Raw genomic sequence first — 26,511 nt, forward strand, 5'->3', positions numbered from 1 at the left:
TGACCTATTGTTTATACTGATGCCTCTCCAAACTTCTGCCACCGTTTAATCGGATTCATTGGTGGTTTTCGGCCGGATGACATCAGGTGAGTTAAAGTTCAATGAGAGGTAGTCCAAAGCTTGGTCCGAAGGGTCGGTTAAGGTTCAAAGTTTTCTGAGTTGGATATCATTTCCGTATATAATCATGTGAATCATGCATAAAAGTGCACTATTTTAGAAATATTGAGGCAAACAAATGCTGGGAAAAAGAAGTGAGCCTCATGACAGGGAGAACAATCATTTACAAGACGCTCATCTTGCCAACCAACTGACAAGAGGTTCTCTGCACAGTGTCACTAAACTCTAACAAGGTTACTGTGTGTTGCACTCTTTCATTCACTCTTCCACGTTGTGCTCCTCTTCTCCCTCCCATGCTCTGCTTCCTATCACCGTGCTGCTGGGCTAAAATGATTGAAAACATACACATTCCAATTCAAAAAGCTAACGTCGGGATTAGTTTGGTCATTAATTTCTCATCCAAAACCTGGTGCAGGATATGCGGTGGGATTAAAAGCATGTTAGTTCACCCATTCCCTCTTTGATGCTCTTTCTTACTGACAATAAGTTAAAGTGAAAACCGACTGGGAGATTAACATCTCTAAGCGGAAAAATCCCAACTGAACATGCATGAATGACAAGGTGATTAATATGGCCAATAGTCGGGACAGACAACATGTTTTTTCCCCTCTGAGAGAATCTGTCATAGCGGCAAGAATCAGCTGCAAATGGTCCACTCGGGCCAAAGAACAGAGGATGACCCTGCACATTAAAGTATCCATCAGTCTCCTCAAAGTTTAACGTGACACTTTAGTGCATTTCACAATATCTCAACTGCTCCCTTGTGATGTTTGGGTTACCACTTTTGGCTCCAGTGTTTAAAGGTGGATTAATAAATTTGACTGTTGTGAGACTCAAGGTTCTTCCCTTACATAATTCTACTGTCCTTAACTGACGTTCCAACTGTACAAGGACAGCTGTAAACACTGGGTCATCCTCATTCTTTCAAAAAGCACTTTGAAGGATACAATAAAACCAACATATTGGAATCTCAAAACTAAATTCAGTTGAGTTAAGCAAAACTATTATGTAATTATAGCAACTCTTTGTCTAGACATTCACAGACTGCAAGTAAAACAAATAATCAGCTTTTATGTACAGCATAGAGCATTTGGATTATATTACCTTAGCCTCGTTTCAAAGTGATACATTTCGGTTCGGTTTGTTCATAGAGGTTTGTTGTCTTTACTTGTCCCGAAATAACTAACCCAAACATTCCCACTTGGCAAATTTTGGTGGCAGTGGTATATCCATGCACGTTCATTGAGTAACAAGGGATTCAGTATAACAATGAAGGATATTTAAGTCTGTGAGCATGTGAAAGACGAACCAGTGACGCTGCCCCTAAAATCCAATATAATCAGCTCACATTACTGACAATCAATGGCTGACTCAACACTGTTCACTTCATGTCATCCACAATGGAAATGAAAGTCTTACTGCTTTGAATATCCTCTTTACATATCTTCGTCTCATGTATTACCTTCACCTTTGTTGAACCCGACCCTCTTGTGTAATAAATGTCACAAAATGACAAAACGTGACATTTCACACTTTTAGTGGCATACTCTCATATTATAGGATATCAGAAGGATTCAACTTTTAGGGTCCCTCTGTATCACACTATCGCAGACTAAATAATAATCCGACCCCCACCACCTTATTGTGGTGGAGAGGTTTGTATCTCCCAATGATCCCAGAAGCTAAATTGTCTGGGGCTTTATGCCCCTGGCGGAGTCACCTATAGCAAAAAGGTGCTAGGTGAGGGACGAAAACCCCGATGATGAATACAATTAATGTGTAATGTTTTCCCTCACCGGGAAGGCGGCTCATCGAGACCCCCCTCTGGAACCAGGCCTAGAGGTCGGGCTCGATGGCAAGCACCTGATGGCCAGGTCTGAAGAGGCAAGGTAAGTCTCTCTTCACATCGGCTCACAACCGGTGAGAGGGTCCAACGTGGTCAGGTGCAAAGAGAGATAGGGGTGGCCAGAGGCAGGGACCTTGGCAGTCACATCCGAGGCTACGTAAGATGGCTCGAGGAACATGGAACGTCATCTCTCTGGCAGGGAATGAGCCCGAACTGGTGTGTGAGGTTGAGAAGCTCAGTTGGGCAAGGACAGCAAGAGCTAGAGGGGTGTGAGCGGGAAGAAGCCCCCACCCCTTCAGTGGTGTTTTTTTTTTTGTTGGGCTTTCGTGCTCGTCATTGACCGTCCATAACTAACGCCCATCTTAAGACATAATGATGTCTACATACGCACTTAGCAAGAGGACACTCTCGGCTGCAGTTCGATCATCGACTTTATGGGAGTTTCAATGAACTTGCTGCCTCGTGTTTTGGACACTCGGGTGAAGAATTGTCTTGAGCTGTCGATTGATCACCACATGGTGGTGTGTTGCCTCAGATGGTGGTGAAAGATGCCAGTTCAACCACAGTAGTCTTCAACATGAATAATCTGCAAGAAGTTTAAATTATAATATCATTCGGTTTAACAATAGGAATGCTTTTTGTTATCTGGAGTTTTATGGATGTGGGCCCCGCTACGCCCCTGGTCATGGGGCACATTTTCAACATCCTTGACGTCAGAATGTTCTTAATAACAACAAACAAGTGACAGAGCTCGATGATTAATATGATGAATGTCTATAAGTCTTTCATTGGATCGGTTAAAACTTAAGTTGAAAAAGTTTATTGACTTCAGCTGCACCATGTGCTGTTACCCATTGCAATTCTTATTGAGTTGGAGGTTTACACGGGCCTCACACAGGATCAGATGGTTTCTTATCAACCGATGCAAAGTTTATTAGTTTCAAGCTACTTTCTGCAAAAATTACACTATATTGAAAATGTTTTCTTCCTGTTTTCTTCATAAAAATTATCCAAAAAAAAGAATTTCACTTTGAGAGTAGTGTAGCAGGACTACTCCGTGAGCATCTCCTCTACACAGTATCTATCGATCCATCCGACTAAGGGCAAAAAGTGGAGAAATACACCCTGGACTGGTCACTAGTCAATCACACATTTGACTATTTAAAGTCTTCAATTAATCTTGCGGCGAGTTCGTGGCTTCAATCCCGGCTCCGGCCTTCCTGTGTGGAGTTTGCATGCTCTCACCGTGCCTGCGAGAGCATGCAAACTCTGGGTACTCTGGTTTCCTCCCACACTCCAAAAACATGCATGGCAGGCTGATTGAACACTCCAAATTGTCCCTAGGTGGGAGTGGGAGTACGGATGGTTGTTGGTCTCTGTGTGCCGTGCGATTGGCTGGTAACTGGTTCAGGGTGTCCCCCGCCTACTGCCCGAAGACAGCTGGGATAGGCTCCAGCACCCCCGTGACAATGTGAGGATAAAGTGGATCAGAAATGGATGGATGGATGGATTAATTTAGCAGAAATTCATTGAAGGAAACCAGAGTAACTGCAGAACTTCAAAATGACGCCGTGAGAGTGGCTGCCTTTCCTGTAGTTCCTATATTTTGTTGTTCTACTTCTTCCTTTCATAACTTTGCTGCTGTGAATTGGGAATTTCTCCATTGCGAGACTAATGAAGGTTTTCTTCAGTTCTTCAACTCATATAAGCACAGGAAGAATACCCTCTTTGCCTCCACCCCCCCCCCCCAAAAGTAAAAAATTGAGAGCTTCTGAATGTATTGACTAAATGGAGAATGGTTTAAAGTGAAGTCAAATCCAAATGCTTGTAATGCAAGCAGTTGTTGAGAAATTCGTCATCTGCATGTTGATATGCAATATCAGGCACCAAGAAAAAGAAAAGCGGAAGAGTTGCATCCCTTGACAAAACTATGTTGAGGTGGTAATTCAAGGCAGAAATAAACACCTTCGATGTTTGCCCTTTTTGTCTTCCTATGCGTCCACTCCATGAAGCTCTTTTTCCTGTTTTCCACTTTGATTTATTTATTTATTTTTTGTAAACTCATCTGCAATGATTTCACACAGCCAGTTGTGTCATGAGGGGTAAGCAGCCAGGCCGTGAACAGCCATTAACGACAGACACGCTCAGCCTGATGCGCTTGGAAACCACAGGACTCCCGAGACCAACGAAGCCCCCTCTGTGGTTTGCTATCTCTCGACTGACTCATCGACACATCTGGACTTAAGTACATGTGGCTCTCATGCTGCACGGGCACTTGGGCAAATGAGGGATAATTAGGCTTAGTTGACTTTAATGAATGGCTTAATGTTGTGTTTCATTTCAGATGAGGAAAAATATAAAGCTCAGCACTTATCAAAGGGCAGGCCATGGTGATGCTCCTGAAGGCGTGTTGCTCTTGCGGGCTGAAAGTTTTGTAATTGTTGTATGGATGGGGTCAAGGCAAAGTGAGCTGTAGATAGTAGCAGCACATGAGGGAGTCGTTACAATGTGACCACAGATTTAAGGACTGGGAACACACTGGGATACACGGAAGCAAATTGATCATTCTCTCTGCAAAGTTACTACAGATGCGAACTCTGTCACTCCTCAATGACACAGAGAGAGCTCTAGCACTCCATCTCTATTTATTATACAGCAGGTAAAAATATGAGGAAAGAGCCTTCGTTTATATTGTAATATATGATATTATAGCAAAATGTAACTAACTTTCTGCGCGAAGCATTGTGCGGCTGTTTAAGGACAAGTACGAGCAAAGAGAAGCATTTTGAGTCGAGATAAGCAGAGCGAACATGTACCATAAAACCATTTCTGCAGTACGACCCCCATCGGCCTGTTGTTTGTTTGGCTACCGGAGATTCCCAAACCATTGGTGGCAATGGATGGCTAGCTTATCCTTGTGGATGGCTCTCCTGCGTTTCCGCAAGAAAAATGGCGGAAATGAGTCAGTTGTCACGTCACTCTATATTTGGCATCATGACTACATCATCTGCACATTTGTTATTGTGACAGTGTTACCACACCACTGGACACCTTGTGTTGTTTTGTGACTCTACATTTGTTCTCAAAATCTATTTTGCTACAGTGGTTTGTTTGCTGTCGTTCTATGGCCACTCCATGTAGCAGAGACAAATTCCTTAATAAAAGTAATTCGGATTACATATACGTTCTACATCATATGATACAAGCAATGCTTTGCAGAGTAATCGATGAATCACTTTATTTGAATCGATAAACAAAAAAGAAAATATATATCAAACCAGACAATATGGAAAATACATCACATACTTCGTCAGAGATTACATTTATAAAGCCCACACCAACATAATACAACTAAATACAAATACACATATACTGTACATAACACTCTAAGGAACCCGCACTTTTATTTCCATACACCGACTCCTCCGTTTTGTGCATAGACTTAATAATTTTAGATTTAATAGACACCTGAAATTATATGACTATTTAGAAAGTGGATATCATTTTTTTTTTCTTGGACTGCAATCATCACACTGAACAAGTAAAAGATTACATTGAATTGCTCTGCCAGATCTGTGATAACCACTGTACGTTTAGCAATAGAGGGCGTTCAGGCACCACACTCCTGACCAGCTCAGTCACCTTGAAAGCTAAATAAATAAATCAATAATGAACTACTACTACTACTACTACTTCGTGGTTCTGTAATTAAGGCTTCACTCTATCTTAAATGCTCCCCTCTTTTTAATTTCCAAACACAGCCTATGTCCTAAACCAATCAGTAGCATATGCTTGAACTGTTTCCATCTGGACTGCCTGACGCACTGGCATACCGTGTTCCCAAATGGAGTGCTGAGAGTGTGCACCGGCCCTCCATTTTGTTGCACTCTGAATAACTGAATGGCACATTTGAACAATGCTCTGAGTTTCCGAATGGTCAGAGTGGAGTGAAACAGTGCGCGCTCTGACTTTATTTCCAAACACGCCCTACAGCTCATATGTACATGCTGCTTCACTCAGATCGCCAAATGCTAACGTATACTGTACATACATATATATACTGTATATATATATAAAATCCTCGTCTCACCCTTCGGGTGGTGTCCGTCCCCTATTCAACTCGGGTCCTCTACCAGAGGGCAAAAGAAGCTTGAGGGTTCTTGTGCAGTATCCTTGCTGTTCCCAGCACTGCGCTTTTCTGGACAAAGATGTCCAATGTTGTTCCCGGGATCTGTTGCAACCACTCATCTAATTTTGGGGTCACTGCCCCGAGTGCTCCAATCACCACAGGCACGACTGTCACCTTTACCTTCCAGGCTCTCTCCAGCTCCTCTCTGAGCCCTTGGTATTTCTCGAGTTTCGCGTGTTCCTTCTTTCTGATGTTTCCATCACTTGGGATCGCGACATGTTCCAACTACAGAGGGATCACACTCCTCAGCCTCCCTGGTAAGGTCTATTCAGGGGTGCTGGAGAGGAGGGTCCGTCAGGAAGTCGAGCCTCAGATTGAGGAGGAGCAGTGTGGTTTTCGTCCCGGCCGTGGAACAGTGGACCAGCTCTACACCCTTAGCAGGGTCCTCGAGGGTATGTGGGAATTCACCCAACCAGTCTACATGTGTTTTGTGGACTTGGAGAAGGCGTTTGACCGTGTCCCTCGGGGAGTTCTGTGGGGGGTGCTTCGTGGGTATGGAGTACCGAACCCCCTGGTACGGGCTGTTCGGTCACTATACCACCGATGCCAGAGTTTGGTTCGCATTGCCGGCAGTAAGTCGGAATCGTTTCCAGTGGGGGTAGGACTCCGCCAAGGCTGCCCTTTGTCGCCGATTCTGTTCATAACCTTTATGGACAGAATTTCTAGGCGCAGCCGAAGCGTTGAGGGGGTCCGTTTTGGGGGCCTCAGTATTGCATCCTTGCTTTTTGCAGATGATGTGGTGCTGTTGGCTCCTTCAAACAGGGCTCTCCAACTCTCACTGGAGCGTTTCGCAGCCGAGTGTGAAGCGGTTGGGATGAGGATCAGCACCTCCAAATCTGAAACCATGGTCCTCAGTCGGAAAAGGGTGGAGTGCCCCCTCCGGGTTGGGGAGGAGATCTTGCGCCAAGTGGAGGAGTTCAAGTATCTTGGGGTCTTGTTCACGAGTGAGGGCAGGAGGGAGCGGGAGATCGACAGGCGGATCGGTGCAGCGTCTGCTGTGATGCGGACGTTGTATCGGTCTGTCGTGGTGAAGAAGGAGCTGAGCCAAAGGGCGAAGCTCTCAATTTACCGGTCGATCTACGTTCCAACCCTCATCTATGCTCACGAGCTATGGGTCGTGACCAAAAGAACGAAATCCCGGATACAAGCGGCCGAAATGAGTTTTCTCCGCAGGGTGTCCGGGCTCTCCCTTAGAGATAAGGTGAGAAGCTCGGTCATCCGGGAGGGGCTCAGAGTCGAGCCGCTTCTCCTCCACATCGAGAGGAGCCAGATGAGGTGGCTTGGGCATCTGATTCGGATGCCTCCTGAGCGCCTCCCTGGTGAGGTGTTCCGGGCATGTCCCACCGGGAGGAGACCCCGAGGAAGACCCAGGACACGCTGGAGAGACTATGTCACCCAGCTGGCCTGGGAACGTCTCGGGATCCCCCGGGGAGAGCTGGAAGAAGTAGCTAGGGAGAGGGAAGTCTGGGCTTCCCTGCTAAAGCTGTTGCCCCCGCGACCCGGCCCCGGATAAGCGGTAGATGATGGATGGATGGATGGATGGACAAGTCACGCTCGTAACACCACCGATTTGTCAGAAAAATTATGAAGTCTTCCTAATCACCACTGAAATTATTAGTACCATCAGCATCTTAAATAACAGTCCTTGGAACAGTAAATGAATTAACTAAACAACATTAGTGACACGGACATGCAAAAGCGACCATGCATGTTCCCTCCATACATAGAATTGGCCTTCATGCCAAAGTGTTGCTCATACATGTGCATGTACAGTGCACATATTGATTATCGAATTCCACCTGGACTGCATCACCCTGGTTTCCGTGGGCCTTGTAACAGAAAGGAGCATAGTACAGGAGGAAATTGTCCATCAGGAATCATTCTAATTTCTGCACAAGGCCTTTCATCCCTTCTTTTCTCTACTGGGAGATTTCATGAGGAAATCCCGCACATGTTTGGACATGGAGCGCAACTGTCCCAAAACAGGACCAGACCCTAACGAGTGGGGAGCCAAACTAAGTCAGGCAGGCTTAGGCACGAAAACAGAGACAGGGGCCATCCGGATCACGCAGCGACCCCTCAGCAAGAGCTGGTGATGAGGGAATACGTGCAGGTTGATTCTTTTTGTCTTCTGATTGTAATACTAACTCTGGAAGGCTCTGTTCAGTGTCCTTTCGTGATCCAACACATATTGTTTGATAAAAATAGCTCAATAGTTCACAGAGTTTTTGGAAGAAAGGAGAGCGTGTGTTTGATGTATTAGCAGAGCTGCTGCTGCACAGGGTAAAAGGAAAAGCCCGTCCAGGAAGGGTCTGATCCTCTTTAAGGCCTGCGCTGCCTCAAACACTTGTCAAACACCAGGCAGATGGACAGCTGAGTGGCTACGACAGATTGGATCACAGAAAAAGGCCAACAAGAATCACTGTTGCTCAGCTCATCTATCCAGACATGGCTCTCAAAACTCCTGTCAATAATCCCCGTTGCGTCTCACTCAAACACAAACAGAGGGCTTTGGGCCATATGCCAGACATTTTCTTGTTGGCTTTAGATGTGTATGATTACAGTGCAATTTCAACGGTCATTTCAAGGTCTCACCTCACTGAGGTTTGTGTAGCCTGGAGATACAGCACAGGAAGGCAAAAGGAATTAAATCAAAGTGAGACCCAAGATCCCACAAATCCGAGAGAGATGTCCATGGTCTATTGGGATCACGGACCTGAACCTTGCCACCCAGCAAGAAAGGATATTTATGTTTTAAAGAAGTTTGATCTGGTACCCTGGCAGAGTGCAGCTTCTTGACAGTAATCCCCCAATTATGTCTTGGGTTTTGCTAATCATTCAGTTATGCCATCCTCCCACCTCTGTGGACTACCAGTGTCAAGAACAATGATGTCCAATCTTGTTCTTCTCAGGGTCATAGAATAAACAAAATGACAGGACACAAGGGCCATTGCCATTATTCACCTTGTGCCTATATAAGCCAAAACCAATCCATCAGTTTAGGTAAATATTATTAGCTATGAGACTGTATATCAATTGTGTCAAAGTCAAGTCCCGGGGGCCAGATCTGGCCCGTCACATCATTTTATGAGGCCCGCAAAACCAAATCAAGCATGTCAAGTTCCATGATGCTTGCTAAAGTCTGAACCGAAATTTCTAATTGTCATATGTAATCCACAATAACAGTCATTATTCTTGACTTCTAATTTTAAAACTAGGTATCCACCAATTTTTTTGTGCACTGAATATGTAATATGTGGAGGTGATTAAACATTTACTGTGTACTGTTTCCCAAAATTTATTATCGGCCCTCCAAGGGAAACTGTAACTACAATGTGGCCCGTGACAAAAATGAGTTTGACACCCCTGCTATTGTTTTGACACACAGTGGCTATACAGTGCCATGTCTTTGTTCGATAAAAAAATGAGACCAGAATAAATCATTACAAAGAAGCTGACAAGGGTTAAAGAAGCTGCAGAAATTTCAAGCAAGTATGTCTATTGGCTATTTAGTACTTGTGATAACCTCCAGTCTTCATTTGTCTGCACTATGGGGTCGAGTGCCAAGACAAGCACATTAAAAAAATAAAAAAATTATGCTTGAAATTTCACAATTGCTTTTCAAAAATTGTGTTATGGGCTGATGATATAGATTCCAGACAATTCTAACATGTGATCACAAAAGATTCTGATCAGTGGTGGCATGCTACTCGTGACGGGTCCTACAAACCAAACAGGTCCGAGTTGTTACTTGTGAAATGGGGGGAGTACTTGGCAGTTGGCACAAACACACGCCACACTGAGGAATAAGCTTCAAGCTGCGTTTGCTCGGCAGCGTGGTTAAACATTCCCTCACTCTGTACTGATCCTCTCCTCTAATCCTCATCTCTGCGCCTCCAAACAAGTATCATAAAATAAGCATTGTCATCATTGAAGACAGATGAGAAGTAGCCTAAATGTTCGACAGCAGATGAGCAAGAACAGAAAAAAGGAAAACAATATTAATCAGCTAATGTTGTGTCGCGAAACACCAGAAAAGGGGCTTCGGTGAACAGCACACTTTTTACAGAAGTGTGGCTGGAACTGTCTTAAAGCGGAGAGCAACCAGCCACAAACAGCAACTGAGCAGATAAAATAAGTGTCTGGGGAGAAAATAATAGTTCAGCGAACAGCAACACAGTGTGCACACATCCCTAAAACGCAGAAACAAATTAGTTACGTCAGCCAGGATGAGGTCAAAAGTATATTATTTTATTGGCTATATTTGATATTATAGTAAAAATAATATTCACTTTTCCATTTATGTTTTATATTTACAGTGATCTATTTGTGAGTGTCTGCTCTACATTGAACCTGACAGTGCTGATTGTTGTGATGTACACATTGATGGGTCTTTCAAAAACATTATCCTTATTAATGAAACCAATTTCGCTTTGCTGTGGGACTATATTTATGTTATTTGTTAAAGTTATTTCATTAAATAGAAGATAAAGTGGTTATGTTTACTTGAAAATGTATTGTGAATCAAATCTAAAATAATAAAAACAAATATCCTGAAATCATTCAGACCGAGTGCAAACAGCATTTTTCAGAACCAGATCGAGATTATACCAACAGTGAAGCATGGTGGTGACCACATCATACTTTGGGGCTTTTTTCTGTGACCTCAGTCAAGGTGGATGGAATTAGGAAGAGTGCCATATACCAGTCAATGTGAGCGTCAAAAAAAAAAAAGTCAGGAAAAGCCTATTTGAGCAACCAAAATGTATTTGACATCTTGACGGTACATCTTAACTCACTTAATACCAAAACGTAAAAAATATGTTTGCAAAGCCCATTCATTTAGTGCCAATACGTTCTGGGTGTTTTTTTTTAAAAATATTATAAAGTGCTTAATCTCGCGCCACCTTACCTCTCTGAGCTCATCCGCCCCTACACACCTGCCCGGCGCCTCAGGTCTGCGGACCAGACATTATTAGAAGTACCAAGAACTAAACTGAGGCTCAGAGGGGATCGAGCCTTTTCTGTTGCTGGTCCCTCTCTCTGGAATGACCTCAAACTGAACATTCGGCAAGCCTCCTCGCTGCCCATCTTCAAAACCCTCCTCAAAACTCACTTGTATTCTTTGGCATTCGACTCAGCATGACTTAGATTTGTTCTTGGTTTTACTGTTTGGTGCTCTCTACTGCCTTTATTACCGATTTGTCTTACTGTTTATTGTGCATGTTAAATTGCTCCATGTACAGCACTTTGTATGCAGCGATGGCTGTTTGAAAGTGCTCTATAAATACAGTTGACTTGACTTGACTTGACTTGCTTCGTGCATCTCCTCATTCAGTTTCGATTATGTGGGAATAATTTCACTAGTGGTTTTTGACCGGATCTTGGTCGCACGCAACGTGAGTTGTGTGGGGTGTGGTATGCTTGCTGATCCTACGTCGCAAGGTGACGTGCGGAAGCAGTGTGCTCGTGAGAACATGGATGAATACCGGCAGCAAACTCTAAAAAAGAGCTTTTCCAAATCAAAAAGATGACGAAGTCCTTTCGTCATCCTTAACGAACATGTGCACACGCACACACAGGCACGCATGCAAGCACACACACACGCACACACAAAATTCAACGTTCATGCAAACTTCATGCATCAGTGCAGCGTTTACCTTGCAATAAACTGTTATTTTGCAATCAAAGTGGATTTTTTTATGTTGTTTGTCTTGTTATTGACTTGGAAAGCATTGCTTAGATATTTGAGGTATGAAATGCAAAATTCCACAGAATTTCTCTTAGGTTTCTTGAAAATACTGAATTCTATCAATGTTCCAACTGCTGTTTACTAAAGAATGGTAAAAGGTAGAAAAACGTTTTTTCCCTGATGAAAGAAGAGGGGTAAAGCTTTGTTTATGTAGGTTCCATGCTTATATAGCTGGAACGCAATTTTCTGTAGACCTTCAAAAATTTGTCAAAATGGTCAAAAATGGCTGGCACCAACTCTCCCAATTTGAGAAAAGCGGCCGGCATTGAATGAGTTAAATGGTGTCAGATGTGTCTGACTCCCATTTAACTTCAATAATTTAATTCTGAAGATGGTCATACACCCGCTGATTGTTTTTCTTTAGTAGTTGCACACAATTGTATCACCACATAATCTACCTTGCTTATTTTTACTTAGCTTTCCAATTATGCTATACTGGGTATCGAACACATTAATAGTGGAAAAAGTTTTGAAATTATTTATCTTGGCATCATTTTCCTGGCATCATGTCACAACACCTGGCTTTTTATTTATCCACGTTATGTTGATACATATACAGTATGCATTTACTTAAAAACAGCTAGGCGATGAAGATAGATAGATAGATAGATAGATAGATAGATAGATAGATAGATAGATAGATATGTATGTATATGGGGATGCGGGGGGGGGGGGGGGGCTCTGGGTATATGTGCCCTGGCAACCAGTTCAGGGTGTACCACGCCTACTGCTCGATGACAGCTGGGATCGGCTCTGACACGGCTCGTGAGGCTAAGCGGCTCGGATAATGGATGGATGGATGGGTGGGTGGATATTTTTTTTTCAGGCTTTTCGGATGACCACCTGCCCTCTATTCCAGTCGAATAAATCCATCATTGTATGGACTTCAACACAGAAACTTTGACTGTGAAGCCGTAATGTTAGCCAAATGTTGCTGTGTATCGCCAGCATTTTAAGGTAGCAGAAAGGCTGTATTTAACCCTTTCAGTGACAGCGGTTACTACAGTGGACAGCTAATCATGTTATCAGGTTACAGAGTGCATGAATGGGTTAAAGCATTTGCTCTTCTGAATTAAGAAAAACATATGACTGCAGCTTGTACTTGTGGAGCGATACCATGGCCAAGTATGGTGATTTGTCTTATACTTTTAGCAAAAACAAACAAATAAACAAAAAAAAGCAAATACATATTCATTATTTTTTATTCACTATATATATATATTTTTTTACTTTGGCTTTGGCAGTCTTTGGGCTCTCTGAGTTCATACAATACAATACAATACATGCTGATTTATATAGCGCTTTCACAACAGCGGCAGCTGTAACAAAGCGCTTAACAAAACAGTTAACATAAAGTAAAATAATAAACACAACACATGACATAAAACACGGACAGTCGTCATGCAGTTCTAACCACTTTTCCATCACACGCTTTGTTGTTTGAATTCATCTCCTTTTTGTGGTCACAGACACCCAAAAAAAAGAAGAAACTTTTCTTCTTCTGTTTGACTTTTCTTCCAAGTCAAACAGAAGAAGTTTATCAGCTCCAATAGCCTCATGGATGCAGGTTGGCCTGTTTTATGTCATCAGAAAACCAATAAATGTCACTCTTTTCATCTTAAATTGTGAATCTGTGACATCACTTTCGTGTTCAGCTTGACTGTGATGGTGGGAGTGCAGGGCTCTGCTTCATGCTCTCTACTTACCACCAATAAGGGTCTACTTTTACTTGTGCCCTGTATTTGTTCCTGTATCGTTCACCTAACACACACTCACAAAGAGAGAAAATCACAAAGATGTGCATACAACCCAAGAAAGCGGGTCTATACTTGCCACTTTGTTGTGTCTTAAAGTCTCCACCTTGGCTCATTGCTCATGGACAAGATTGGGTCGGAAACCAAAGTCTCGCTCTGAATTACTAGATGTAATTAAAAGCTGTAATGTGTCTGTAAAACTGACAGCCAGATATAGAGATAGACAGGGAAGAGGAGGGTGGAAAGAGGAGGAGAGCTGAGAATGAGCTTCTGGTGGATGAGTTTGAGTTGCTGTAACTGTGCACCAGATGTTTTCGGGCACCCCTGTTCATATTTCCTTCTTCTCTCCTCAAGTCAAGATCACTGGAAGCAGACAGCATGCAGAGCTGCTCTCAACTATGTGCGCCACATCCTCCTCTATGACATGCATGTTTGTTCCCTAGGCCGCCTCGCTGAATGAAATGTAACAAGCAAGCCAGTGTTGAGTCCTATCTGAGACAGGAAAGGAGTGGAAACAAGACCAAGCAAAAGTGCTGCTAATGTCGTGACGGACTCTTCCTGTGAGGTCGTTTTTATTGTTACTTAATGACTTTTACTTGCTTCTCACAGGCAGTTTGAGAATGGGCGCATATGATTCCTCATCCGTATGGTGGGGGTTATGATGAAAGTTTTGTGGCAGATTGGAGAATTGTCAGAAGCAATGTAGTGGAGGTCTGGCAGACTCGTAGGAGCTTGGGTTATCTAAATATGAGGTGAAAAACCCTGACACTGGGCCTACTTAAAGCGAGGGTTACATCGCTATATAGTCGGGTGACAAATTGAGGTGAGCGAGCAGCCAGAACAGCTCTGGCATTTATTCCACAGATTTCTGGAAGTCCGCGGGAGGAATACAAAATCATTGTTCCTCAGATATTTTCTCTTTTGGTGGTGGAGAGTACTGTCTCAAAAGTTGAGCCAAAATGTCCCAGTTAAATTGAGTTTAAATGGTTTCACTTGACCATTCACCCATTAAGTGGTGCATGTTCTATTTCAAACAATCTGCCTTGGTTTCTGCACGAATTTCTTCATGTTTTGGCTTTTGCTATCCATCAGTGGAGACTTGCAGTTTTTGGGTATTACTTTTTTTAAAAATCTGAAATCCCACTTTTGAAGTTTCTGGTAACTGTAATGTTTTGTTATCAAATCAGTATCTAAATCGATTTATTTGAGCGACAGTTATAACTACACACAGATATTTCACAATGTTATTATCGTCATCATCATTATCAATTTTTACATCAAGAAATACGATTTCAACATTTTCAGCATTCTCTTTTGTGATCAGAAAACATCATGAAACCATTAAAGCAGGCAAGACGAAGGTTGAAAAAATGTTCATAAATAATTTTAGAAAAACAAGTTTTTACTTGTTTTATGATGGATTTTCTCAAACTATCTATTCATTTATTTGCCAAAGCTACTCTAAATAATGTCAGATGGCTGAACTAATATCACAACATTGAATTTGAGTTTAGAATCGTTATTTTTTTTACTGCACAGAGTACAACCGATATCAAGACGCATTGTGGATGTCGAATATTCTCACTGTAAAAAAGTGGCAAAAGAACTGTACAGGTACTTCAAAATAATTAGAACATATGATGTTGAGTGCAGGATTTGCCCAGCAGGCTTGAATTTGACATTTGTGGTATAGGTTGTGAAAAACAGTTTAAACTGCTCATCAAGTAAAATACTCTCCAAACATGTACTGTAATGGGTAATATCAGCCCATAGAATGCTCAGCGGGGGTAAATTGTCATGGTTCTGTTTGTAACCAACAGGTGGCACTGTAGGGCTCCGCCTGCAGCTGCACACCTGTTGGTCGTTGTGTCATTCGTGGTTTAAAAGGACTCAGCATGGCCACTCGGTGTTGGGTCATTGTTTTTATTGCTGTTTCTGTTAGTTTTCTGCTTCAGTCATGGTTTTTGTTTGTTACTTTGGACTATTTTTGTTTTCAAGATTTTGTTTGTTTTGGATTTTGTTTCCTCAGTGTTTTGTTAATACAATTTGTCACGCTCACATGGCTCCTCCTTCCTGCCTGCTTTTTGGGGTCCTGCACCAAGACCGCAATGCGACATGAAAAGGGAAACTTGTTCAGCGTCTTTCTTGGTGTCTTCTTCCCTACTCAGATTTGTTGTTACTTTGCCTGCAGGTAACACAGGTGTGATGATGGCAGCCCCTAACTTCCTCATTTTCCAAAGCTCTGAAAATTAGTGATGGGTCCATGAAGCGTGTTGACACAATGACACACTGTGTTGATACTGTGCTGATACTGTATAACTGACCACTGATACCTGCTGGACTTTCAAAATCCCTGCAAGCAACCCACTTGACAGACTGAACTGACTGATTTGATGATGAAGTGTATACAATATCATTCATATCTATGCGTTCATATTGTATTATTCAATATGTTTGAATAATGTGAAAATGATATAAATGAGGATGCTTGTGGGCTTTGTCTGCACAAATTTTTATTCAGGAAAAATAAGTTGCTCCAGTGTTTTGAATTTCAGTCTGTTGCGTTTCTTGCATGCTATTTCTGTCACGTTCCGTATTTGACAGCAGGGGGCAGGCGTTCTTGCTTGCCGCCTGCACACCTGCCATCCATTTGTCGGTGATTGCACCTGCTATATCTCGGCGCTCCGGCAGTCGACTCACTGCCGGAGTATTCCACGCCGAGCCATTGCTATTGCCTATTCCTTCTCGGTTAAACACTGCCTTAAAGACTATTGACAATTGTTGCGTTCCTAGATATCCTCTCGTGTGTGATTATAGTATTTTGCCTAAACTTTCTCCTTGCCGTTTTTTCGCAAGCGTTTTCTGTTGCCTCGTTATAATTATTTCCTGGTTCTCTTTTTGACCAGCGTTTTCTGTTGTCTGTTTAGACAGGGGTTTTTGTGTTGAATAAATATCATTTTCATGACAAAGTTCCTTTCTGTGTCTGCTATTTCGGTGATCCACTTATCTCCAGTTTGTTGCGCACAAAGCGATTACTGTCGCTTCGAGCACAACGTGACAATTTCCCTTGCTGTGGAGAACACACGCTCGCATGGCACTGGTGATGCCGGCGTACAGAGAAGCCGCTTTGCGAGGTCGGAGATGTTTGGAAAAATAGTGTGTTGGTCCTTCGATTATAACAGTGGGTCTTGACTGCGTGCAATTTTCCCCTCTGCCAGGTATCACTGGACCTCAGGTATAGCATCTGCTGTTGCATTTTTCCCAGTCTGCCTACCTCATCATCCAAATGTTGCCACAGGTCATCTAAAAAACCAAACCTAACAAATTCGGCATTTAGAACAGTTTCCGAAAAACAAACTAATAATGAGCCTACACATGAGAAGAGTTGATTACATCCGGCTAGAATGCGTTGCTTTTGTGCTCTGTTGTACTTCCGTCATCTTTCCTTTTGTAGGAGACTGGACTGTCTCGGAGTCGTTTGTATACCGTAGTTTGTTCCTCTGTTGTGTGTTCACCCCCCCCCCCCCTACCCCCCCATAGAATATATTTTGTGATTTCTTCTCTTGATTTTCTGTTTGGCGCATTGTTTGCTTTTCTGAGTGTCTTTTTGAAGTCATCGTTGATTTATGTTTTCGGGGGCGGTCATTGAACGCCTCTCGAGCAGAAGGCACGGAGACCGAGAAGGAGAAGGACGTGCCTGTACAGTAGTTGCTTGAGTTGTGTATGTTTTCAAAAGAACCAACACGACAGCTCTTTGTTTTGTTTTGCATGTGAACGCTCCACAAAATTTGCTCCGGTGTAAGATATATCGCAACAAAAGACATCGGTGCAGCACCGAAGCAAATGTGTGCCGTGTGAACACCCCTAGACTCGCTCCTATCTGCGCATATGGAGTGGTCTTATTAAATTAAACTAAGGCATGGCTCCCCTAGTCACAACAGGCCTCCACGTGAGCCACACGTAATCACTATGACAGGGCAACTGTCAAAATGCTATCTTGCTCTCTTGGAAAAAAAATTCTCACTTGGCTCCCGCTGGCAGGAAGAATTGATCCAAATTGTCAATGATATTAGCCTTGCCAGAGATAACCCTTAATCAACACCCGCCATTTCATTGTGGCAGATTTCGCCATTTCATCAGAGCAGGATTCGTGATTCATGTACAAGCCCTCCCATGTCTAAACATTCGAAAGTAGATCAAAGGATCCTTAAGGTAAGTACAAGCAGTGGTATTAATATTTGAACAGTGGCCATAGTGCTTGCTGTAATCCAGATGCTTTGCCTGATTTATGGAGTAACTGCACAATCACCTCTCTTGCTGAGATAAGAAAAACATGCTGAATTTGAGACTAGTGTAGACAGTGGTGAGCTTGTGCATACTATGGGTTGTACAGTCTAGCTGACAAGTTGACTTCTCGTCTTTACAACGCAGAAATGACATTAAATGTGTGACACTGGATAGTTGCCAATCATGTATTTTTGTGATGAAACTTTTATTTTGAAGGCCTGTCTTTACAGCCAGGGGCAAGTAGCTTATCTGCAAATATGGCACTCTGGTTTGAGAACATCCACCTCCAACATCCCCCGGAAACATGGCTGTGGTGTCGTGGAGCAAGACACCGATACCCTAAACTGCTCCCCCGGCGATGAAGTAGCTCCCCGCTACAGTGTGCGTTACTATCAGTGTGTGTTTTTTGTGGACACGACTATGACGGGTCGAATACAGAGGTCAAATTTTGTGTCTGTCTGTCTGTCTGAGTATGTACATGACAAGTAAAGATTCTTCTCCCGGCGAGAGGATGTTTACGCAGATAATGCCTGTGTATTGCTGCTGTGGTCACTGTTTCCTGCATTCATGAAGAGAAGCTTACGCCCTGCCATCTGTTTGAACCTCTTGATAGAACACACACTTTCAAAGTGGAAACAGAGCAGGGTATTATTCCACTCCACATGAAGACGTCCTTGATTATTTGCAAACACAACAAATTCCCACCTTGCAAAACCCGCATCGGCGGTGGGCCCAGAATGAGGACGGGTTTCCCTGTTGGACCAAGTTAAGCAAAGTTTACCTGTCTATTCCAGTGGAAAGCAAACTGAGAGAGAGAATTTTGTTCTCTGGCTGTAATTGCCATCACCAGAAAATATGTGTTCTAACCTGTATGTCCTACGTAAATTTGGCATATGAGCTGTCCATTATTGGTGAATATGGATTATTGCAGAGCATTCTCTGTTACACTAAAACAGTTTTGTGTTTTCATGGGGAGATATTTTGAAGCAGATGGTTCACAGACAGTAATGATCAGGTGGGGCGCACAGCATTGTAGAGTCACCCCAGACCCTGACTAGCTTCTGACAGAGGGTCCCACCAGTCAAACATAATCTTACATGGTCTGGCTCTGGATTTACATTTGCCCTTGTGCCAGCCAGACGAGAGCAAAGACTAAAGTAAATAAACTGCCCCTTCTCATATCCAATGGGCTTCAACATGGTCAAATATGTTTTTCTACGTTGCCCTCTGGAGGAGTGATTAGGTAGTAATCACAATCGTGCAGCCTTTAAAGTTTTCTGTACGGTAGGATACACGGGAAATGTGTGGCAAAAAGAATGAGATGATCTTGATGACAGCAGAGAGTTAATTATGTTTATTACCGGTAACACCCATGCATGGCATGACAGAAAGGATTTGTGGTGACAGCATATTGGAGCTCAAATGACAGACAATTGGATATGGGGAGGCTTGGCCTGCTTTGGGGCCCACAGCAAAAAGAGCGTCTCTGGTTACACAAATGAAAAATCAAATCCCTCACTAGAGCCTGATGCTCGGGTACAGGTATCGAATCCATTGGCTAAATCTAATCAAATCTTTCATCGTTTGCATCAAACGTCTTTTTATGACTCTGTCAACGCCCTGCAAGGTGCATTTTGCCTCAACTGGAATGGGCTTCATTTTGCCTGTGCTTCAGCACGTTAAGGTTTGTTCTTTAAAAATGTGCCCTTGTGTTTTGTTTCTATCAGGGCTGTGTCACGTTATAGCACCTATAATGATAATGATGCAAAAATGCTACACTGCAATACTTGACGAAAAAGTTCCCTGGATTTGTGTGGATGTTTTGGATATTAAAGGTGGGACCTACAGCAAACCACAATGCATTTTATTTATCACAGGCAAGAAAAGGGCTGCACCTTAAGCTTGTAACTACAAAGAACAGATTTAATCACTTAAAATGTACCGGTGACTGAAATTAACCGATGAAGTTCAAAATGGTTGCAGCAGCAAATTTAGCTCCTGCTGACAGGCAGCCAGAGACCGTTTTGTTTGCACAAATACATACTACAGCCTGTAAACTGTAATTACTGCTAAATGCCCAATGATGGGTGTGAGTGAGGGCGTGCATGGTTGTTCGTCTCTGTGTGCCCTGCGATTGGCTGGCTACCAATTCGGGGTGTCCCCCGCCTACTGCCCGAAGACAGCTGGGATAGGCTCCAGCACCCCCGCGACCCTAGTGAGGATGAAGCGGTTCGGAAGATGAATGAATGAATGAATGCCCAATGATGAAATTTTGAGGCTCATTCCTAGTTTCCAAATTGTTCAAAGACAAATTTCAATGTCTATATTGACCACAAAAGAGACATAAACAAAATCAGAACATAAGAGAGAAAAAAAAAACTGTTTCCATCAGCTTGCTTAAAGGCCCCTTTATCATCCATTTTTTTCTCCCAGTTTTATGCATAACATGTCCAAATGAGTTTGACATCTACGCAGCAAGGACACCGGGCATCACCATGGAGATGGGAAACATTTTCCTCAAGGGGAATGGGGCCATAGCCTCTGATGGTGTGGTGGTACACTGGCCTGACTTGTGTGCGGGCAGCGTAGGATCGGTTCCCACCCAGTGCCGATGTGAATGTGAATGAGAATGGTTGTTCGTCTCTATATGTGCCCTGCGATTGACTGGCGACCAGTCCAGGGTGTAGTCCACCTTTCGCCCGAAGTCTGTTGGAAGAGGCTCCAGCGCCCTCCGTGACCCTCTACAGGATAAGCGGTGTTGAAAATGAATGGATGAATGGATGGGCCATAACCCTGTCAGAGCCGCATTAGGTTTCACTACATGCAGCCTCAGTTCTGATGACAGCCCGGTATCCCTTGGGGAAATGTTTTCTAACTCCATGGTGATACCTCAGGGCCACCCAGTTTCTTCTCTAAGGCAGCCCGACGAATCCACAGCATTCGACTGGTTCTCAGTGGTATTCTGATTTTCTTGTTAAATGCATCTGCACGGTGACATTGCACAACCTTGCAGCCGCCATTCCAATGGAGTCAACAAAATGAAGAGACGGTGGCCACAAGATGCCCATATATTGGGAACTAACCAATCAGAGGAAAGCTATTTTCCACATTAACTGAAGGACAACAATTGGATTAAACTTATTTAGGAGTTATTTCTATTATTTTGGATATCAAAGATTATAAAGAGAAAGAGAGAGAGAGAGAGGGAGAAATTTTATCAAGAACAACTTAAAATGCAGTTGGGAATTCGACGTTTCCTCCTTGTGAGCTTTGCATTATGCAGTTTGCTCCGCTCACGTTATTTTCTGAATGCAGCCTTTCATTAGCAGCTAGTGCTTCAACTGTTTACTTTTGTTGTCCTGCTTGACACACTGGGCTCCGGTACTCCATTTATTTGGGGCACTCTGAATGACTAAACGGCATATGAATTTCTTACCGGTCTGAGTGAAGTAGAAGTTTATTTCCGAATGCACCCTTATTGAGAGATATGGGATTTGGGGGGCAGACTCGTTTTTTTGTAAACTACGCCTCCCCTGCCCCATAATTAAATACGTAAATAAAATAAAAATCAACATATTTCGGTAATCGAGTGGTTAGCGCGTCGACCTCAAGATGTAGAGGTGCAGGGTTCGATTCCGGCTCCGGCCTCCCTGTGTGGAGTTTGCATGTTCTCCCCGTGCTTGCGTGGGTTTTCTCCAGATACTCCGGTTTCCTCCCACATTCCAAAGACATGCATGGCAGGTTAATGGAACACTCTAAATTATCCCTAGGTGTGAGTGTGAGCGCGGATGGTTGTTCGTCTCTGTGTGCCCTGTGATTGGCTGGCAACCGGTTCAAGGCCTACTGCCTGAAGACAGCTGGGATAGGCTCCAACAACCCCCGCGACCCTTGAGAGGACAAAGCGGATCGGAAAATGGATGGATGGATGGACATTTCGACTGGCCCTACTGAGAAGCAAAATAACAAGAAAACCCGCAATAACCGATGATGTAACGAGGGAACACTTTATTTAGCCATTGGAGCAATGAGAATGAAATGAAATGAGATTCTTCAATGACTGCCACCTACAACAACGCATCATAATACCTACTTATATCAGATGTTGACTTCATTTAAAAGTCGAGAGCAGGTTACAAATGTTCTCCTTGACTTCATAGTCCATGCCAAGTTTACCTTCCCACAGTGCATGACGTATAGTGCTGGAGCAGCTAGTAACGAAGCATGTAGATATTTTGTGATGCCTTACAAGCTATATCAAGAGTGGAATGCAAACCGAAATTTAGGATTCCTTATTTATCAAGAGATGGTCTTGAAAGGTAGTTACCGATCATCTTAAAAATTGTTGTGGAAGTACATCCTTGTTGTGGTGGTGAATACCACTGATTTCTCTTCTTTGGCAAAAGCAACAATTATTTTATGTAATCAGTGTTTAGAAGGATGGAAACTGTAAGGGGTTCATAGTGGCTTTATAGAGGTGTAAATTAAAATGATGATAATCATCATCATCACCATTATAGTATAGTTAAAGTTAACACCGATGTGTCAGACCTGTTATACATTTTTAGAGCTGTATTTATTTAGTCTTTGTTTAACCCAATCATGCTATTTCTCCCTTGCAATGCTGACTTTAAGGCAACTTGGGCTTCAGCGCCTTGTTCAAGAAGACTTCAACAAGGGAAAGTCAGAGCAGTGATCTGAACCGGTGAAGCTTTGGTCACTGGGCAACTCGTTCCACCACCTGAGCCCCAGTCACCCCATAAATATTATGTGACATGGCTCAAAAGTTCAGGCAAGCAAGCAGATAAAATGTATACTGTAGATTTATTTTGGGTACTTTTTTCAACTAAAGCCAGAAAAGCTGGTCTGTATTGTCATACAAGTGGAAAATTATAATTATCTATACCGTACTATACTGTATATTCCTTGAATAAGTATAAGCTAGCTGATGGGAGCACAATACATTGCCAAACTTCGAAAGTTGACTTCAATGCAGCTTGACAGTTGTATGAAAACAACATATGGTATGCTACCATATATTTTCTACATCCTCCACATCAAGGATGAACCCCCATCTTTCGGACAGAGTGAAGAATCAAGACACCGTTATTGTGGCAACACCAGCTGAGAACAGCTAATGAATCCCAGCAGTGTTAGCGATGTGCACTGTTTACACTGACCTGCAACTTATATGGAACGCATCAGACACGGTTTACACCGCTCTTAACATTTGCTGTAAAAACAAGTTGCCTCTTGACATTATCTGCAGTTCTGCACTTTAGTTTTCATGCTTGTGTCTAGTTTCTCAGAGGGATTAGATCAATCCGGGCATAAGGAAAAGAATACGATCGGCTACATCGTTCCTGTATGTCTCGACTGAGCTTGAAAGCAGAGGTGAATCAATACCGTTCAGTGTAATTCAGCTGCTTAGAAATGCATAAGTGATACATACTTACTTCTCTTCTGCTGCTTTGTTTTAATTCCCCTGTCTGTTTAATCCACAAAATCCATATGGGGTTTTATAATCCTCCGCTTAACAAACACATTTGTGTATGGCGTCTAGAGAATTATGCAGATAAAAATGTTCATTTTTAGATTAGTTTCCACATTTGACCGCTATAAATCCTTCTTATAGATTCCAAAGCTTACATTTCAAGTAGGTCTAGCGATGAATGGAGAGAGGGTTGTTGCTGTTTTTTTTTCTTTTTTCTTTTTCTTTTTCTGGTCAAACTGGCTGCAACATGTCAACCGCCGCCTGCCTTTCAGCCCTCTCATGCAATATGACAAAAGCAGTATGTTTTGTGGAAAGAGATGATTTTCCGATGCCAAGTCAATGTCTTGGTCTTTTTTGACTTCTACGTCCCATTCAGCTTGTGTAGTTTACATTTTCTACATAGTATTTATTTCAAGGAAAGAGTGTAATATTTCATTGGCTTTTGTCAAGTGGGGATTTTCACAGGCAGTTAAGCAGTGGGGAATTAAGAACACATGCCAGAGCCTGAAATGTACAGTACCTCTATTAAACCATGTCACAAGGTTAGGAACTGCTGGGATATACATCCAGTGACACTTTTACACACAGCTTTAAACCCAGCAACTTCTGTATCATTGAAATATGAGAAACCAACAGAGGTTATTGAGGTTTATTAACTCTTTCAACACTTCACTTTATCATGCCTCCGTTCAATGAGCAAGAGTACTTTCCTCTGTCACCTGGCCATTTTACTTTCTTTATTCAACAGCCGAAATGATATCAGCCACTAGAATTGCCTCCTTATTTGGCTGAATTAAATATTGAGACTTTTCTTATCCTCATGCAAAGTGTACAAGTGAGTACAATAAGGTTTAGCACATGTATTTTAAAAGCAATGAAAACTGAAGCCATCACACCAAATAGTGCTTTGAGCCATTGAAAAATGACTGCTTCAGATTTGACTTCCCATTTAATGACCCAAAAGGCTTACTTTGTGCAACCGCAAATATCTCTCAAATTGACGAGTGGAAACAGAGGCGACCATTGAGGTAACCTGCAGATCGTCCTTAAGGATGGTGGAAGAGGGGGGGGGGGGGTATACCTCAGAGAGAAAACTGTCTTGAAGCCCGCAATGGGAAATAACTGAAATTTCATGCATGGAAAAGCCACAGAAAGCCTAAATAGTGTTTTTAAAAAATTAAATAAATATAAAAAATAAAATGTGGCGTGTCGAGGATTCATGTTACAGGTGGAACGGTCAGATGGTGGACAAGGTCTGTGTCTGGAATTCAAAGTCGTTTGTCTTTGTTTATATTTGCAGCGTAAGCTTTTAATTGAATGTGGAGGCTGTACAAAGCATTTCAACATCGCCGTGTGACATCCGTACCTTTTCTGCAGTGTCTCATGGCCATTTTGCACCTGCGGGACTCAGCAATGGTGGGACACGGTATTGTGTCCTTGGGTGGTTTCTTTATAATGTGCCGCGTCCGGGTCTCCAGACCCCACCTAAAGCCGCAGGTTTTGTTTCTTCTGGTGCAAGCTCCCCAGTCACTCCACTGCCCGACCTCGCAGCCATCTGTAAACGCACACAGTGATGCGCAGGGGAAACCACAGCAGAATGTCATTTTGAAGCAATCCACAGACCCCAGGTCAAGTTTTAGTACTGACTTTACTAGGATGACATGCACTTCTTGTTTGTGGTCTGCTTGTTTTTAGGATTTAGAGAAGAAAATTCAAGAGCATACAGCATATTTAAAACTTTGATGCGAACATGCACGTGTTTTTCATACTTGTGCTGTTACCTCCACACTCCATGGTGTCCTCCAGTGGGGCAAAGCCCTCAGGGCACTTGTCAAAGCATCGCCCTTTGTTGAGGTAAAAACCTGACTTGCATTTGGTGCAGAAATCTTTACTGAAGCAGGACTCGCAGTTCTCTATCCTGCACCCTGGAGAGAGAAGGAGAGACATAAGGGTCCATCTGATCAGTCCTCTCATCTGGAGTTGATCCAGAGTTTTAGGGTTTGGGGAGTGGGGTTCGTCAAAGGATTACATAGTCTGTGCCTCAGAAAAAGCTGACAGTGCCTTGTGAATCATTTCCCAGCAATGCACAGTAAATCTGGAGCTATTTGTCTTCTTTTGAGAGAGCAAACAAATGGTTTAGAGATAAGCAGAAACCTCGACCATGTCCTGCATGTCCACCTGACCTACAGTTCATCAGCAGATTGCGCCGGCATCTAACTGTCAAGACATAAAAGTCAAGTATCCGTAAATAATTCTGTAAAGAACAGTATAGTTCAGATTTCAACAGTATGATTCGGAACAGTCAACATAGATCTGGCTTGCATATCCTCCACGGGGAATGTGTGCCAGATTGTGATTGTGAATATAGTAAGTAGTGCAACATCAAAGCAACAAAATTGTGTCGACTACCAATTAATTCAACAAGCAAGTGATACATACTACTGTAAACAAAGGCCGGCTGTCAGCTTTGTCTTGATCAACACAAGTTCTTCTTATTAAATCCTTGTTATTGCATAGAAGTGATTAACTTCCCAACAGTTTGCAGTCTCTCTCTCTCTACCTCTTTGTTCCAGTTTACCGGAGTATGCCAAACTGTGTGTGTATGTGTGTGTGTGTGTGTGTGTGTGTGTGTGTGTGTGTGTGTGAATGCAACTGTCACTGAAAGAAGGCTGAAAAGGAAGTTCAGGTTTTGAACTACCAGTATGCTGCAGTAGGATGAATGCATGCGTTTGGGCTCTGAATTACACCTGTCATAATTCACGACGTGCTTTCAATGGTGCGTCGTGTTCTTTGTATTGCTTTCATGACATGCAAAAATGATGATGTTTACCAGTCAGGTACAGTGCCATCCGATCCTTGTGTCTTATAAGTAAGTGGTTGCAACTGAGCATAAGCCTGTGAGTTTCTTGGAGCTTTTAAACATTGTTACTGTGATTTTCCATATGTGAAAGCAATAGACGCAGACGGTTGCACATTTGTCTGTGAGCCATACAGGGCCCAGGAAAAGGAAGGCTCTCACAATCATACCCCTTAATTACACCATCTTCAGCTAACCATCAGTCCTCCTCAACATTC

At 42.9% G+C, this 26,511-nt stretch overlaps 1 protein-coding gene across 1 annotated transcript in view; it reads right to left on the minus strand.

The window, feature by feature from the left end:
* rspo2 (R-spondin 2) overlaps positions 1-26,511 on the minus strand; it is a 73,524-nt gene that overhangs the window by 6,732 nt on the left and 40,281 nt on the right. Inside the window, exons 3-4 of the mRNA XM_086114478.1 lie at positions 25,218-25,361; positions 24,803-24,991 (exon numbers count right to left, since the gene is read on the minus strand). Of these exons, the coding sequence (XP_085970604.1) occupies positions 24,803-24,991; positions 25,218-25,361 (333 nt within the window). The remainder of the gene's footprint in view (positions 1-24,802; positions 24,992-25,217; positions 25,362-26,511) is intronic.

Source organism: Hippocampus guttulatus, chromosome 6 (assembly GCF_054856545.1).
Source record: "Hippocampus guttulatus isolate MCC_2025c chromosome 6, RoL_Hgut_1.0, whole genome shotgun sequence".
NCBI lineage: Eukaryota > Metazoa > Chordata > Actinopteri > Syngnathiformes > Syngnathidae > Hippocampus > Hippocampus guttulatus.